This window comes from Alexandromys fortis, unplaced genomic scaffold, assembly GCF_014885135.2.
Source record: "Alexandromys fortis isolate MF-2015 unplaced genomic scaffold, M_Fortis_MF-2015_v1.1 scaffold_38, whole genome shotgun sequence".
NCBI classification, from domain to species: domain Eukaryota; kingdom Metazoa; phylum Chordata; class Mammalia; order Rodentia; family Cricetidae; genus Alexandromys; species Alexandromys fortis.
This window is the reverse complement of record NW_026067916.1, coordinates 7,032,058-7,049,496: the sequence shown is the minus strand read 5'-3', so window position 1 is coordinate 7,049,496 and position 17,439 is coordinate 7,032,058. Positions and strand designations below refer to the sequence as shown.

At 38.2% G+C, this 17,439-nt stretch overlaps 1 protein-coding gene across 1 annotated transcript in view; it reads right to left on the bottom strand.

Annotated features, from left to right (window-relative positions):
- The window catches only part of Sema3e (semaphorin 3E), a 223,125-nt gene that overhangs the window by 87,481 nt on the left and 118,205 nt on the right, over nt 1-17,439 (bottom strand). Inside the window, exon 3 of the mRNA XM_050139690.1 lies at nt 13,212-13,372. Coding sequence (XP_049995647.1) covers nt 13,212-13,372 — 161 coding nt within the window. The remainder of the gene's footprint in view (nt 1-13,211; nt 13,373-17,439) is intronic.

Sequence of the window (17,439 nt, the reverse complement as noted above, 5' to 3'; positions counted from 1 at the left end):
TGACACGGTCTGAGAAACTGTTACCAGCTAACTTGCCTTGGATATCACGCAAAACCTCAGGCCTGTGGCAGTTTGGATCAAACAAAACAGAGTGTATTGTGTGATCTGTGATCGGGATGAAAATAAGCACCTTTTCTAAAATTTTCCATTGGTCCTAGAGCAAAGCAAAGAAGAGCAATTTATCTAAAGCTGACGATCTAATCTTGCAAACATGTTTTGCAAAGTGATTCTCAGCAAAACCTTCCCGTATGTTTTTCACTAGGTAATATTTCTCCTATTGTGATCCCCCATGGTGTTCTTGTTTGTACAGACACCACAGTGAGTTATATATTTAATTTTAGCTCTCTTATTAGAATAGAAGGGACAAAGCCAGTCACTGTCAGTGGGACCCCTGGTTTAGACAGTCTGTTTGTTCAGCATCTGATGATTGGTGTCTCTATCACATTCTTTATAAAGACAATTCAGCTAAACAACTGATTATGAACTCTAAGAGATACAGTTCACAGACATGAAAATGCCTCACCCAAGGTCAAATGAGATGGAAAGTTTTTCAGTTTTATCGGGGTTTCAAAAATACTTTATCACAATTGCAATGGCCTAAGCTTTCGAAGATTGGCAGGATCACTGCAATCTCTTTTGTAAGGCAAAAAGAAACTGATCAAACCATTCTAATTGGGAAAGGGGTGATGAAATCGGCCTATAAATGCTAAAGCAAAGTCTGATGCATGGGGAAATTTTCCTTTAAGTTCTGTTGTTCTGGTTTTCCTTGGAGGTTTTTGTATGCTTGTTTTAATAGCTTAACATGCTCAAGACTGTAGCCAGAAGTCAACTTGGGTGACAAAATGAGACAGAACGACTTCGATGAAAATAGAAAGCTGTATTTCTACAGTCATCATGTGTAAATGCTTTGCCAAGGTAGTAAGGAAAGTCATTCCCTTCCATTTGTGCTGGCAGCCAGGATGGCTTTGGATTCTGCTGCACAGTTTAGCATCCAAAGAAGCCGTAAAACGAAGTTATTTGTTCTGCACAAACATTTTTAAAGGCAGTTAAACAACAGGGTGTAATTCTGCTTCCAAATTCTCTGTACTAAAAAGAAGTACAAAAGCAAAAGGTTAAATACACATCATTTCATCACAATCCCCCTGCTGTACAATCCAGTTACTCCACTGCACCTTAACAACCATTTACTGTTCTGCGCAGCTCAAACGAGGAAAACAAGATAAAATATAAACTGAATTACTGAGTCATTTTTTTGTGCTCCCTAGTGAGATTCATAATTGTTCCAGGATTAAGGATGCAACAACTTGCTGTTGTAAGACACTCAGATTTAGTGGACCAAAAAACAAATTAACAAAAATGGGATAACTTAACTGTTTAAAAATGTCCTTTTTACTGAAAAATAAATGAAACAATACAGCTAGCAATCACACAGCTATGACACTACGATATTTTAATACAATCCTCAGATTTCCAGTATTCTAATGATAAATGCTTTATAATTTGATTTTATTTTCTGTTTTGAATTCATACATAATAATAGAACCATTAGTATAAACTTAAATTATACATGTTATAAATATCATTAAAGGCAAGAAAATAATTTGACTATAACACATTAAAATAATTATAATGGCTAATAAATGGTAGTCCTTAACCTCACAGACATTATCGCTCCTAGGGTTTATGACTTTGTGCCGCATTATAATGCCTGTCATTATCCAAGCTGTTTATAAGTCAGAATTATGATCTCTTAGACTCCAGATAAAAATCAATAGTTGAAAGGCTTGTTCGCCAAAGCATTTACATTCCAACAGAACTCACACACTAGGCCAACATCAATGACCTGATAAATGCCCCCTTACGTCCGAAACTTTCTCAATTGCTATCATTAATGTGAATTACCCCTAAAATTCATATGCAAATTATATTTTAATGTTTTCCCTCCACTCAATCAAAAACTGAATTCTAAACTACAGTATTTCTTTTGACCTTGAATAAATGAGGAAATCGTGTATAGTTTTCTAAAAAGACTTTTCTAATGGCAGTCATAGCTACAGAAATCCAAACTAAGTGATGTGGTTTTAGCTCTAAATGATAAAATAAGCTCAAATTTAGAAACTTAGAGAACAGAATATGTTACCAAAGTTCCCTTAACTGAAGAGTTATTGCTAAATAAATAAATTATGGCCAACATAAAATATAGCTTGTATAAAGAAAATATCCATTTCTAATGTTTCACAGGAAAGAAAAACATGAGATTTTATGCTTTAAACTAAAGTTGTTGTAATCCAGAGGGTGTTTGTTTTGTGGGAATTCACAGAAATTGTCTTCCAGGCCCAGGCTTCAAAAGGAGGTAAGGGCAAAAGGGAGATAATCCACCTGTTACCTGAGGTTGGATGCTGCCTCCTGGGGCTGTCAACTCTGTGCTAAGGAAGGAAAGGTAGTACAGTTCCTTTAAGTTCTTTATGCTTCCATCAACAAAGAACTCCTTTAGATCTTAAACACTGGCAATCTAAATGGCAGCTCAGCAAGACAAGCAATAACTAAAGGAAGTTACCTCCTTACATGAAATGGAGCCAGGAGGACTGGTGGTACCCTGAAAACCAGCGGAGGAGATGAGGGTAGTAATTACAGGGGTTGGGAAGGAGTGACATGGGCAGAGTAGAGTCTTCTGGGATAGACGTGATGCTGTCTAGGAACGGCTGCTTCCTAGCTTCCCACCTCTGTCTCTTCTTCCTCCCATTTATTCAGTGTGCCGCTGCAGAAGTAAGCACAAGGGAACTCCCATTCTTACTACACTCTGCTCGTGTGAAGAACACTCTAGCCACACTGACATTGACTATAAGATTGATTTCCACAGCACAACAGCCAGTTTTCTTTGGGAGCCAGCCTCAGTCACATTGTGTGGGTGGCAAGGCCTCTTGTTTGTTTCCTGGCCTCCTGGCAGCTCAGATCGAAAATAACCACGCAGAAATTATATTATTTAAAACACTGGTTGGCCCATTAGCTTCTTATTGGCTAACTCTTACATCTTAATTTAACTCATTTCTAGTAATCTGTGTATTGCCACTTACAGGGTAAAGTTCTCAGCATCTGTCTCTGGTGGGGGATAAATGGCTTCTCCCTGATTCCACCCTTCTTTCTCCCAGCATTCAGTTTAGTTTTCCCCGCCAGCTCTGTTTTACCTTATCAGGCCAAGCCAGTTTCTTTATTAACCAATGGAATTCACAGCATACAGAAGGGAATCCCACATCAACATTGCCTTCCCTTTTGCTTGCTTTGAGCCTGTTCTCATTGGTACTTCTCACCACTGTACACTACCTCCACTTTACTTAAAAAGGATGGCACACTCAAATGAGCTGCCTTAAGACATAGGGATGACAAGTATTTGGATAGTGTTTACTTTGCTTGAGATACTGTCTTAGACATGTACCAACTCATCTAAACTCCTCAAAAAAGGCAAAAATTAATGGTAGTATGGTAAATCTGTCCATGATTAAAACACATGGATAAGAAATTAATAGATCCATATCAATAATCTAATAAGCAGTAGATTTAAGATAAGAGTCCAGGCAATCTAGCTACAGAATCTGTGAACATGTATTGTCTAGCATATTAAGAAATTTCTATGAATTACTCAAATAAGCCTTAAAATTTTTAACAACTGATTTGAAATTCAGTGGATCAAATAAAATTCAAAGTATCAATGCAAAGAAATTGTCTATCTGTTGAGTATGGATCTGCTGATCAGAAAATTTAACAAGTGGCAAACTGTCACTATTTTCCCAGGTTGCATTTCAATGTCACCAGAGGTTTCAATACACTGGAAGTGAAGAGTGTAGGGATAAATTGTATATATATTTCAGAAAATCTAAATTGAATTTATTTCTAAATAATGAACTATGATTAAAAAATAAAAATTAATGACAGGAAGTATGGTTAGAACTGTTTGAACACCAGACATGAGGAGCTATGGATTCCTGTGCATGAAAACCAATCTCAATACAGGTGTGTAGCTTCATGGTAGACAATTACAAGCAAGCAGGCCAGAAGTGGGGACTGAACTGCAGGCAAATGAAATGTTGTCTCTTCTGTGTTCACCCTCCTATCAATATTAGATCTTAGCATTGTCAAGTCTGGAGTAGACATTTCAAGATGCTGCCGAACGTTCCCCTCAGAGCATGCTTTCCTCTAACTCTGCCAAACCTCTTCTTGGCGGCAAAGATTTCAGAATTAGAAAATAGGAGGGTGGTTTTCCTTTTAAATTTTTCTCAAAATATCACTGATCAGGTGATGAGATCAGAGTTGAAATCAGAAAATCTAATGTGATTTGGGGATAATTTAGAGACTTTTAGAAAGTATGGCATAGAAATTTTAGCATAGGAGCATTCTCAGATTAAAGCAAATGAAATCAAAAATTGAAAGCTTTAGAATGAAGAGAAGGTTTAGCATGAGGACTCACTTTCATCTTTCAGTGCAAGTTCAATGTGCCTCATGGATATAACAGACAGAGCTGAATGGTATTCAGCGGATTAAAAACTATTATTACATATTTGGGGAAGGGTAATGAATAAAATCATTTGTAAAACAACAGCAATTCCTAAAAACATCCACATATTTCCATTTGAAACACATATTTCTGTTTGAAATATGTTTAAATATATTTAGAACTACACTGATATGGGATTATCCTCTGTATGCTGTAAATACAATTGGTTAATGAATAAAGAATCTGCTTTGGCCTGTGATAGGATAGAGTAGAACTAGGTGGGGAAAACTAAGCTGAATGCTGGCAGAAAGAAGGTAGAGTTAATAGACACCATGTAGCCACCAGGAACAAACATGCTGGAACCTTGCCGGTAAGCCGCAGCCATGTGGTGATACACAGATTAATAGAAATGGATTAAATTAAGATGTAAGAGCTAGCCAATAAGAAGATAGCGATAATGAGCCAAGCAGTGATTTAATTAATACAGTTTATTGTGGTTATTTTGGGGCTGAGCAGTCAGGAACAAACAAGCATCTTCTTACTACACTACACGATAGGATTACTATTTTCTTTGAGATAGATATAAAGTCTGGATATACATTATAATTACCTAGGTGGACTTAAGAAGCTCTGCTTTTTTTCCGACTTCACTCCAGGGCTGGGGTCAGGCTTGGACTTTATTTACAAGAACATTGGGTGTTTACAAATGTGCAATTAAGGCTGGGATTACTATCATATGTTAAACAGTATCATTTTCTTTGCCAGAAAGTATATACCTAAGAGTTAAGTGTGGGATGGACTTATCAGAAGGTAGAAAAAATTAACTTTAAGTAAATTAGAAAATATTTTTAAATAAATATTTTTTTCTGAATGTGGTTTTGACAATAAATCCAGTAGGATTTACAAGAGAGAAAATTATAATAATTTATGGGGAAGTTCTAGAATTAACAATAAATTTACTTTAATTCCTTCAGCACCTATGTGTATGAGTTACTTTTCTTTTTTGTGGGAGAACACATCATGACCACGTCAACTTACAGAAGGAACCGTGTATCTGGGGCTTACAGTTTCGGAAGTATGACCCATCACCATGGTGGATGGGGGGCATGGCTGCAGGCAGGCATGGAAGCAAGCTGTTGAGAGTTCTCAGCATGAGGGAAGCATCCACACTTCCTCTAACAAAACCACACCTCTTGATCCTCTAGTTCCACTAACTGGAAACCAAGTACTCAAATGTAGGAATCTACGGAGGCCATTCTCATTACGCCACCACGCTATGTTACTTGAGGTACCTGTATCTTCACAGATGAACCTAATAAAGACCTGCATGTAGGGACCATCTTCCCATGTAGATTGACAGCTACATAGTCAATTTGAGGGCAATATGTGACATAAAAATCCAATTCTTATGGAAAGTTTAGAAAAGGGCAGGGAATCTTCTGCAAACCTAGTAAGGAGGAAGAAATAATTTCAAAATTTTGAAATTTTGGAGATTTGGGGGGAAATGTGAGTGTGCAACAATCAGAGGAACTGAAGAGTAAGAAGGAGTGACGGTCTGATTGGCTACGTTTTGGTGTGAACAAGCTGAGATTATGTTTAAAAGGCAGGCAAGAGTAGATCCTGAAGAAAATCACCCCAGTTTTACTCAGAAACCTCAGAATGCCTTATATTCCACTAATCTTATTTTATCATTTTCCTTTGTAATCTATATGATAATTTGTACACCTGTAAGTGCGACAAGGCTTTCAACATATGACAGATGGTCGTAAGACCCCCAAACATGAAGCACCCTTATCCAAAAAACATTTTTTGATTTTTGTAAGGAGGAGGTATAAAAAAGTATAATGAAAAATAGAAAATAACCAATTGTGATAAAAGGCCGGAAAAAAAAATGCTTCATATCATATACAAAAGAAGTGTCATCTTATAGAAGAAGAGGGGGCAGTTTTAGGTAACAAGGAATGAGGGAGACAGAGCCTCACTGAGACGTTAGGTTGGCCACTGACAAGCAGGTTGATGGTTTCAATGTGCTAAATGGAGGTTAGTATTCACTCTCTTCCCCCGAAAGATCAGCGAGGCTAATCCATCGTGACACATCCCTGTTGACTGCTGCCTATAGTCACCAAGGGCAGCACTGACCCTCACCCAGGGTCAATAACCAATACTTAGAAGCACATCCTATAGGTCTTTGTACAGCCCTTAATTTGACCTCACCCTTCTAAATGGCTCAAATCCTTGTGTTAAATCCTCCAGAACACCATTAACAAAATTCCTCCTAACTTCACCTTTACTTCTCTCATTAAAACCAGGCCTCCCCTTGAGACCACGGGCTCCCATCAGCCATCTCTACTGATGATGTCCTTTTTACCATCTCTACTGATGATGTCCTTTTTACTCTGGTGAAGATGTCTTCCATTAATTTTTTTTTTTTTTACCTCTTCTTGTCTAAATTTTCTAAAATTTGCCCAATAAAATCTTAAGCTGTAGAAGTGAGAAGAAAGCTCTACTCCGAGGTTCCTATAAATCTCACCTGTCCAATGCTACCCTACTCGGAGGTTCCTGTCCATCGCCCCCATCCACTTGCTACTCTCTTGTAGTCTTCTCTTATCATCCTTCGGGGTTCTCCCTTCTTACTGGGAAATCTCTGTTTTACAGTCCTGTCTTTCCCTTTACAAACGTGACTCGTCCCCCATCACACCAGCCAACCGGTGCCTGATCCTTAGCTGTTTCAATGATCTGATTTTCCAAATCAACCTTGCCCATGTGCTCTGACTTTATTCTCTGGCTCTGCAGCCTACTACAGTACCCACCAGCCACAGCCGCTTACAGAGCCTTGAATCAGTGTGTAATCAAGTTTTCTTCTAAGAAAAGAGTTTGCTGACTATCCCGCTCTCCTTGCCATCCTCTTTTCTCCCCGCCCCCCCAGAACTGCTTTATTTTCCTTGTAATGCTTGTATTAAATGTTATTTTTATTTTCCTATCATGTGTTCTAAGTTTTACAGTCTATGGTCCATAATATTGTTGTTAATATTACAATAAAATGAATTAAAATGATTAAAATGGAAATTACAGTTCCAAAGCTATTACTGTTCTCTTGAAGAGATACATGAATCAAGGAAAGTGTTGAAGCTGGCACACGCTTTTAATTCCAGCACTCACAAGGCAGACAGATCTCTCTGAGTTTGAGGCCAACTTGGTCTACAGAGCTAGTTCCAGGACAGTTAGGACTGTTAAACATAGAAACCCTGCCTTGGAAAACCAAAAATAAAATAAAATAAAATAGAGAGAAAAAGGAAAAAAAAAAGGGAAGTATTGATGAATACGTGGGCTGTGAAGACAAATTTGGAAATGGAGGCGAGTTTGCAAACAGTTGACACCTATTATCTCATGGTGGAGGAAGAATTTGGCAAAGTTACCTGGGGTGCCATCTTTTATAAGCGCCACTCGTGTATCACTAAGTTAATGATTCTACTTCTGCGTGTATTCTTTGGGAGCATTCCTGTGTTTGTGTAGCAGCGGAGGTGTTCTAGAATAACCTTAGAAGCACTAGTAAGCCCAACACCAGAATCCACCCAGAATCATGTGACATGGAATGATAAAGTATACTCTATTTATATGTGGAAAACATTCCTCATACCAAAGAGAATAACAAGAACTTAGACCGATTATTAATTGAGTAGCTGAAAAACTCACGTGGTCTTTCACCAAAATTAACAAATCTTGTATACACAAAAGGACTAATATTTGCCTCTTACAAGTGTGTTACAGAGGCTCAGGGAAGTGAACGATTCACACAGCATTATAAATGAAGAGTCAACATTTGAGCTTCGCAAATCAGAGCTATGACCCCTGGTAGCCATTCCTTCTCTAACAGCAAGGATCCAACACAAATGAAAAATAGGATTAAATCTACAAAATGACATTAAATGAAAATTAAAACAATTGGAAATTATAATATATTATTGTATGTCATTTTTCACAGCTAGTCACCTACACTAATTGATACAGAGTATAGAGAGCATATGATAAAATCATTTTGAAAACTGAAAATAAGGGAAATTATCTTCTCTTAGCAAAAGATGCATAAAGTAAAACAAAGACAAATATAGTCACCCTCATAACAGGATTGGTGGTACCCTCATCTTGAGGTGGTTAATGATTCTTATTATTGTATTATCTAAGGCAATGATTCTCAATCTTTGGGCCATGACCCCTTTGGGGGTTGAACATCGCTTTCATAGGGGTCGCCTATCAGATATCCTGAATAGCATATTTGTGTCATGATTCATAATAGTAGCAAAATTACCAGTATGAAGTAGCATCAAGAATAATCTTATGATTGGGATCCCTACAACATGAGGAACTGTATTAAAGGGTTGCAGTGTTAGGAAGCTTGAGACCCAGTGCTCTAAGGTATCTGAGTTACTGATTTACATCTTTAACATATTAAAACTAAAAAATGAAAAAGTAAAATGTGATCATAAAAATAGGCTTTGACTATATTTTCCAAAGTACTTGATAAACAAAACAGAAGGAAGGGTGTGTGCAATATGTAGATCCACAGGTAGGCTGGGTGGTGGGTGGTGGTGGTGGTGTTAATGGGAGGGACTAATCCTGAATATAGATGAGAAGATTGACTTAGAGTAATGCTTTCTCCTGGGGAATAAGAAAATATCTGGAGACATTTATTTTATTATCAAGACCTTGGGGATTATTTGTACATAATCACAACTATTTTCTGTTGTCATAAAGCACCATGATCAAAAGCAGCTTACAAAAAGAAGATATACTTGTGTTTACAGTTCCAGAATGATAAGAATCCATCATGGTGAGAAGTCATACCAGCAGGCAGATATGGTGTCCTGAGCAAGAAACTGAGAGATCACATCTTAAGTACAAGCAGGAAACAGAGAGGAAGGAGAAGGAGGAGGAGGAGGAGGAGGAGGAGGAGGAGGAGGAGGAGGAGGAGGAGGAGGAGGAGGAGGAGGGAGGAGGAGGAGGAGAGAGAGAGAAAGAGAGAGAGAGAGAGAGAGAGAGAGAGAGAGAGAGAGAGAGAGAGAGAGAGAACTGAAAGTGGAATGAGGTAGTATGAATGGAAACGGTTCCCATAGGGAGTGGCACTACTGGGCTACTGGGAAATGTGGCCTTGTTGGAGCAGATGTGTCTTTGTTGGAAAAAATCTGTGACTGGGGGTGAGTGGGCTTTGGGATCTCAGATAATCAAGCCAGGCCCAGTGTGGTATTCTCTTTCTGCTGCCTGGAGATCCGGATATTGAACTCTGAGTTCCTTCTCCAGCACCATGTTGATCTTCATGCTTCTGTGTTCTGCCTTGACAATAATGAACTAAACCTCTGAACCGTAAGCCAGCCTTAATTACATGCTTTCTTTTCTAAGAGTTTATGAGGTTATGGTGACTCTTTAAAAGAATAGAAACCTTAACTAAAATACATGTTCTCAGAATCTACCCCAGTGACTCACTACCTCAGCAAGGTTCCTCCTCCTAATCCTTCCTGAACAACTATGCTAGCTGGGGACCAAGTGCTCACATGTTCAAGCTTATGGAGGACACTTGTCATTCAAACCACCAAACACACTATCGGTATCTGCTGGATAAAAACCAGGGATTCAGTTCTGCATCTTAAAATACACCATAAACCACCCTCCCCACCAGAACTGATCAAGCTATCCATCAGAAGGCATTATCTACATGCTGACAAACCAAGGGTAGAGAAAATAAAGCAGAAAGCACTGGACATACATGTGCAAACATATATCCAGATGGAAACTCAGTGGGAGAGCTTGCCCGGATTCCTTAGATTTCAGAAGTGAGAGCACTGGAGAACTCACCTCATTTTAAACAGGCAGCCAGTGAAGCATCCCTCTCTCTCATACTATTATAAGTAGACACAATTGATCAGGGCTTATTGGGTTGCTGGGAGTTGGATTGCTAATTATTTGGGTGGAACAGGCAGAGCAAGGGCAGATGAAGTAACGTAAGTGGAATACGCTACCTTAAAGTCAAGTAGTCATAAACTGTAGCACAATTCCATGGGATCTGCCCCTGCTGCGGACCACACAGCGGCCTATGTAATATTGACATTTATGTTTGAATTAGCTACATTGAAAAGGCTCCCAAGAATGTGTAAACGTTGGGCCTCACAAAATCAACAGTACAGAGAAGATAGTCAGTCTAAGGTTGTAAGTTACTTTCATTGGCATCCTGGCTAGACACACCCTGAAGATCAATAGTCTCATGCTTCTCTATTGCTCCCTCAGAGTTAGTTCATAAAACCCCACCATGCTTTGGGTCCCCTACTCTTATATTATTTTCAAGGATCATTTCCTCCATGAAATCTCATCTTCTGGCATTAAAGGCCTAAGGGTACAATTAGGGCAAAACAATAAACGAGGAATAGGCAGGAGATCCAATTTTCTCTACTCTGAACGGGAACCTGAAGGGCTGCCGCATCTTGATCTCTCCGTCCCCAGAGGAGACAACAGCTCAGGAAAATAGTTACACAACTGTGTGCCCTAGGAGGCTTCTATCAGATGATGGATCCAGTCCAAAGATTACAGCGTAAGAACCCTGTCTGTAACGCAAATATCACTCACATTCCAAGAGACTAGATTTTAGGGAACATCTTTTAAATTAGAAATTCTATTTTCTTTTTTTTAAAAATATTTTATCTTGTGATGGGTAGGGGGACGTGTCACATAGTGTGGCTGGAGTTAGAGATCAGCTTTGGGATTCAGTTCTCTTTTTAGATTAGGTACATCAGAGACTGAGTCCATGTTTTCAGACCTGCGCAGCAAGAGCTTTCCCCTGTGTGCTGTCCCCTCAGGCCACATGCTAGCAATGTTAACAGAGATTGATCTGGCTTAATCACATATTGATTCATTTTGCTTTTTCACAATTTCATACATGAAAAAAAAAATGGATTCTAATTCTTTCCTCTAGTCATCTTGTCACCGTCAAGTCCTCTCTTGTCATCTCTAAGACCCCTTTGCCAAGATTAATGACACTTGGTTTGGCTTTGTGACTTTTTAGTCTATCAAGGGCCACATATGGGCCCAGAATTCCATTGGGGCCTGACAGGGTCACAGGGGGTACCCAACTGAAGTCATTGAGTCCTTCTCTCTCAGAACCTACCAGTGGCAAATTGTTCAGCAGCTGGGGGCAGGGTCCCTTGAGTTGCTTATCTGTTGGTGCTTAGATATTAACAGGTACATTATTATGTGGTCTAATTCATTCATTTATTTATTTTTTGCCTCTAGGTTACCTATTCCATCACAGAAAAGCTGAGTAAATTGACGTATTACTACTGAGAGTGACTTGGAAAGAGAGTTTTAGATGTGAAAGAGGCCATCCAATCAGTGAGGGAATAATCCATAGACCTTAACTGGTGGTCATGTACATATGTCTGCATTCATGTAGAAAATCACTAGAAGAGAGATGTCAGTGTGCTTATTTGAAGCCAAATGAGGACCATTGGGTATCCAACAGAAGTAGTCAGCTCTGAAGTAATATACATAAGAGCAACTTTATATGGATTGAGCAAGCTGTATTTACGTATCTGTATGTATCTATGTGTGTGTGTGTGTATCATGCATAAAGTCATTGGTTCAATCAATGACTTCCCCCCTTCTTTCCCAGCAAATATGAAAAACCAACATAGTTTAACTAAAATCAGTTATAGCGACGACTTTATTTCAATTAAGTTCCTTCCAAATTTGAAAGCGGTAGATGCAATGTCTTCCCTAAAGTTAGCAGATGCTACACAAATCTAAACACACTTCTATGCAAGGACAGCAAGCAGTACACGGATGCTTTCTTATTTGTAGGAAAGTTAGGATGGCTGTGGTGGAAGCAGAAACCTTATGAGTGCTAATTGCATGCTCCCTACTAATCTCTAGCCCCAGCCCTTGTGCATGAAGTTTACACAAAAATAAAACAGTAAGAACCAGAAGAAACAGAAAAACGTTTCTAAACTATTTCCTCTAGAGATTAGGATTTGGCAAAGACTGAGAAATGCTGTTTTTGTCATATTTTTTTTAAAGAATTTTGAATTTGAATAAAGGAATTTTGGCTCATTTTGATGACCATCAAAATAAAGCACAAAATGCATTTTTTCATACCTATACAATGCCACAAATCTACAATCTAAATTTCTTCCTATCTCATGTAAAATTGATATGACTCCGAGGAACGTAACCCGATTCTGTCTTGTATACACCGTTTTCCTTCTCATCATCAACCATTTTCAACACTGCTTTTACTTTAATAATGTGCTTTCCAGCAAGCTTGGGGAGCATCCATCCCAGCTAATAATATTACCAAGAAAAGTACACAAGACAGTAATGCTGATATTACAGGTCCATATTTGGGTGCTGGAACAATACAGCCCAGAGGCCCGGCTATTAATCCAGGATCCTCTAACTCAGGTATCCACACAGTGGGTCGGTGTGGTGACCAAAGTAAGAACATCAAATGACAAGGAAAGTGTCTCTCTGCAAATCTTGGTATCAGTGACAAGCTAGAAAAGTTCATACACAAGGCTTTAAATTTTCCCCCAAATTGTTGCCTTTATAATGATGACTTTATTTCATTTAAGTAATCTTTTCAAATTTGAAAGCGATACATGCAATAGGAAAAATGTCAGGAAACACGCTTGCAATACCACCCCTCTTTCATTCCCTCTTCAAAGAGCTGGTGTTTCCATACCTCTCTGTAGTTATCACTGATTCGTTCCAAGTTCAGGGAATAGACAAGGTCCCTGCCACCCACGAAGAGCCGCTCTTGGTACTCATCCAGCAGCATTGTGTGGAGATCAAGAAATCCCAGGGGACTTTGAAATATGGATGTCCTGTTCAGGTCCAAGAGTTCTGCAATGCAAACAGAGGTCTATACTAAGTACATGAGAACACATTAACACTCTTCTCAAACACAGGATCTTATGTTTGCTTCATACATGTGAGGCCTTAAATTGAATTATTCAGAGAAGATTAGAAATATCCAGGATCCATGTGGACTTTGTCCTGTGTCTTCCAGTACTGTGATGTAAACAGTGTGATGATACCCAGATCCTTTCTACAGGACAGTTTTTAGTTACAACCTAAGCACATTATTCCTTATTCTTTGAGTCTTCTCTAGATTCTTTTGCTATTCAATGTAAAGTAAATGCTTTGTGAGTTATTACACTGTAATAATAATAATAATAATAATAATAATAATAATAATAATAAACAACTTGTTTGAGGAATAATGAAAAAAGTACTTATGTCAAGGATAGGTATAACACTTTACAAACCTGTATGTCCATGTTGGAACTGTGGAAGCAATAACCACAGATATAAGAGAGTAACTAACTGTATAATTGCAATATATTTTAATGTGTGAGCATTCACATGTTTATTAATTTATTAATCTGGATATTTAAATAAAACTTGGAGTGTAAGGCAAATTTTTATGATTTTAAAATATGGACAAAATTATGAACAATAGTTATGATATAACACAATGTTAAAAGTTCATTTTAAAGCTTCCTTTGTGTAAGCAGATGTAATATCTACATAAAACACTCACAAGTGTATATATTTAGTTCTAATAGATACCAACTCAGGAAAACCACCTAAAACTGGTATTGAAAATCATATCCAAAATCAAACTGAAAAACCCTGACAACAATCAAGTTCATAATCACAGCTATGATTACTCATGAAAATCATTTGGGATCTGCTTTCCACTATTGTGATTCAGGCTATCTTCGGGCATTCGTGTCTGGGTTAGGAATTACAAACAATATCTTTGGAACATATATATTAAATTTAAGAAATCAGAATCTGGCAAAGTCTCATGTGTATGTTTTCTTGGTGGAGGCAGGATCTTTAATTTCACAAGTCGGTTTAGTACTTAGGGCTTGGAAATTGACATATGAGAGCTTTCGAGAATGAGGAGAAATATTGGCCCTAAGATAAGGTTGAGTGTGGAAGAACGGCTGAGGTCTCCTTGGGAAACAGTGAGCAGAGGAACTCGTCCGCACAGTTAATTCCAAAACTGCACGTAGAGTGTGGGGAATCTTGCTGAACAGGACACTAAAGCACAAGCAGTCAAGGGAAGTATGAAAAACATCCAACGTTTCCCAACATGCTGAAATCTCATTTCTGCACTATTAAGAATAAGGGTTGAGAGTTCAAAGCCTGCTTGGGTTACTAAGTGAGATTTGCTTCAAATAAACACAACAAAAACAACAGAGTGAAAAAGAGAGTGTTCTTTCACTGGCCTCTCCTCTGCAGTCCTGTGTGCTCAGAACTCTGTGGAGTAGAATTTCCTTTAGATCTCTGGTTTAAATCAGGCAATACTGCAAGCATTCAACTACCCCGGGTAGACATCACATTTGAGAAACTGGAACACTGGGCCTAAGTAAGAAATCTGAGACTAGGTCTTGAGAGTAGGCCTGAAGGAATACCGGGTATTTTTTTGGGGAAAGGAGGCAAGCTGGAATTAAAGAGAGATTAGAGAGAGGCCCTCGAATTCCAGAAGAAAAAGAAAAGTCACAGTTAATATTGTTTAAGTTCAAAGTCATACAGTCATACTTACTGGACATTCACAAATTAGAAGATGGTGTTTTAGGATTCAGTATCATCTGAGATGCCGGGAGCAAAGCTCTCGGTTCCCATTGTGTTTCGGCCCCAAAGAGAACTATGGTTTCAGGTGAGCCCTGCTAAGTGGAATCTTCTCTGGGAAACTTTCTCTAGGTAGTCTGATAATTTGCTTAGGTTTTCCACTTTCTATGCATAATACAATCTTTACCTTAAATGGATAAGTCTGGTCAAAGAATGGCCACACATTAGCAAGAACGCTTTTTTTTTTTTTTTTTTTTTTTTCGAGACAGGGTTTCTCTGTAGCTTTGGTGCCATCAAGAACGCTTTTTATACGATTGAGTTGCCCAAAAAACGGTAAGATGCAAAACTCAAGAAATTAAATTTCTTAGAAAATTAACAAACTGTTTGAAAGATTCTGATGTGAGGTTCCTTGCCTGAACCATTACCAGAGTTTAATAGGAAAAGCCAGGGTTGTTTGCTGAAAATGTGGAACTGGGATGAGAACCACTGAGGCCGTTGCATGAGTGAAGTCCGTCTGTGGAGGTTTGTGGCTGCCTTTTGATGAGCTCATTACTACCTTACCCATCTTGACATATAAGATAGCTATCAACTTCTACTTGCTACCCAGCTTCCACTTCTGTCAAACCCATTATAATTCTAAAAGACTAAAGCTTCTTATTTATTTGGCGATTGTAACAGATGCTATTTATGGATTCACCAATCATCTTTTACTCCGATGATTCAAACTCTTCTCCGACCCATTTCTGTCTACAGCCCGATGTGACCCAAAAGCTATAAGGATCACTCATGGTAGTGTGGATGGAGACTGGGCAAAGCAAATGAAAAGAACTGGAGTGTGCAGTAGCCCATGCAAATTATGTAAACACACTAATTTTCAGTGACATTTTTTTCATGAGCTACTGCATTGCAATATTTTAAATTATCATTTCCTTCATTTTATTGATGAAAACCTCAGGCAACCCCAAGTTTACTGACTCTAAAGGTCAATGCCATCACAAGAAGAAAACACTCAGGTTACCTATTAAAACATGATAACTACAGTACAGCATGCACGTGCATTACCATGGATTTCCTATACGCAGAATCTGCAGAGACAAACTCTAGTCATGAGTTTGCTCTTTGCCTGGGTCACTTTGGACAGCCTTTAAACCTTTTTGAATTGTATTCTTTCAATGTTATCAGTTTCCACCTTTATAATTTTTAATTGATTGACTCAATTGCATTTTCATGGTGAGGGGGAAAACAGAGTATAAAAAATAAGCCAAACTTGTCACTGAATGAATAAAGTCCCATGCATAATGTTTTGCTTTAAAAGGGATGGTATGTTTAATAAATAAAGGCTAGCTATTTTCCTGTATTGAACCTTGTTTAAAGAGAAATATTTAAACTATTTGCCTTATTTTTATTATTTAAATGCCTATATGATGAGATAATTTTTTCTTCTTGTTACTGTTACAAAAAATTGGAGATTATTTATCCTGACTCATTCATATGGCCTCAGGAGACATGGGTTGCCAAAATATTTATGGAGCATAAAACTGAATGTCACTACCAATCTTAGGCAACAAGTCCAATAATTTCATTTTATTTTACTTACGCAGATGTTTTCCATAATAATTGCAAAGCGATTTTTATGTTTAAAAATTAAAGGGTTAAGTATAATGTACTTAGAGTTGGTAGAGCTTAAGTGCTTCAACTGCTTCTGCTGCTCCTTACGAGAACGACCCACACGACAGAGCTGTATCAGCTTTGGCTCGCTAGGCAGTGCAGGCTTGTCAGTAGATGTACTATCTCAGAATCATAGCAATCAGCGCCCCGTATCCCCGCAGCACTGTCTATTTTCCCAGGCAAACCCCCTGATTTCCTATCATTGATCTAATGTTTTTTACCAGGCCTTAGCTGTCCTATCCAATAGGAAGTCATGTGTAGTTATCTTTGGTTTAGTCAGGAAAGGTTGACAGTATTGATTACAGGTGAGGATTTCTGCTATAGATGTATGTCTGTGACAAGGGACACATTATTTATAGTCCTTTCTTTATTGAACTGTGCTTTGAAAGGGACGTGTTTATTTGATTTTATAATTATTCTATATTTACTTAATTTACTTAGTTAACTTACTTCTTCCCCAGAAGGATCTGAAACTCCTCAAACAGATAATCTCAATTAAATTAACAACTACATACTTTAGAAGAATTAGGGTAAGCAGAAAACAATTTAAAAAGAGACAGTTGGAATTAATGTAACTTAAATATTACTCTAGCACTTGACACATTGCTAAATCATCTCCTCAAATTGACCTCAAGCTCACCTATATTCAAAGAAAAGAG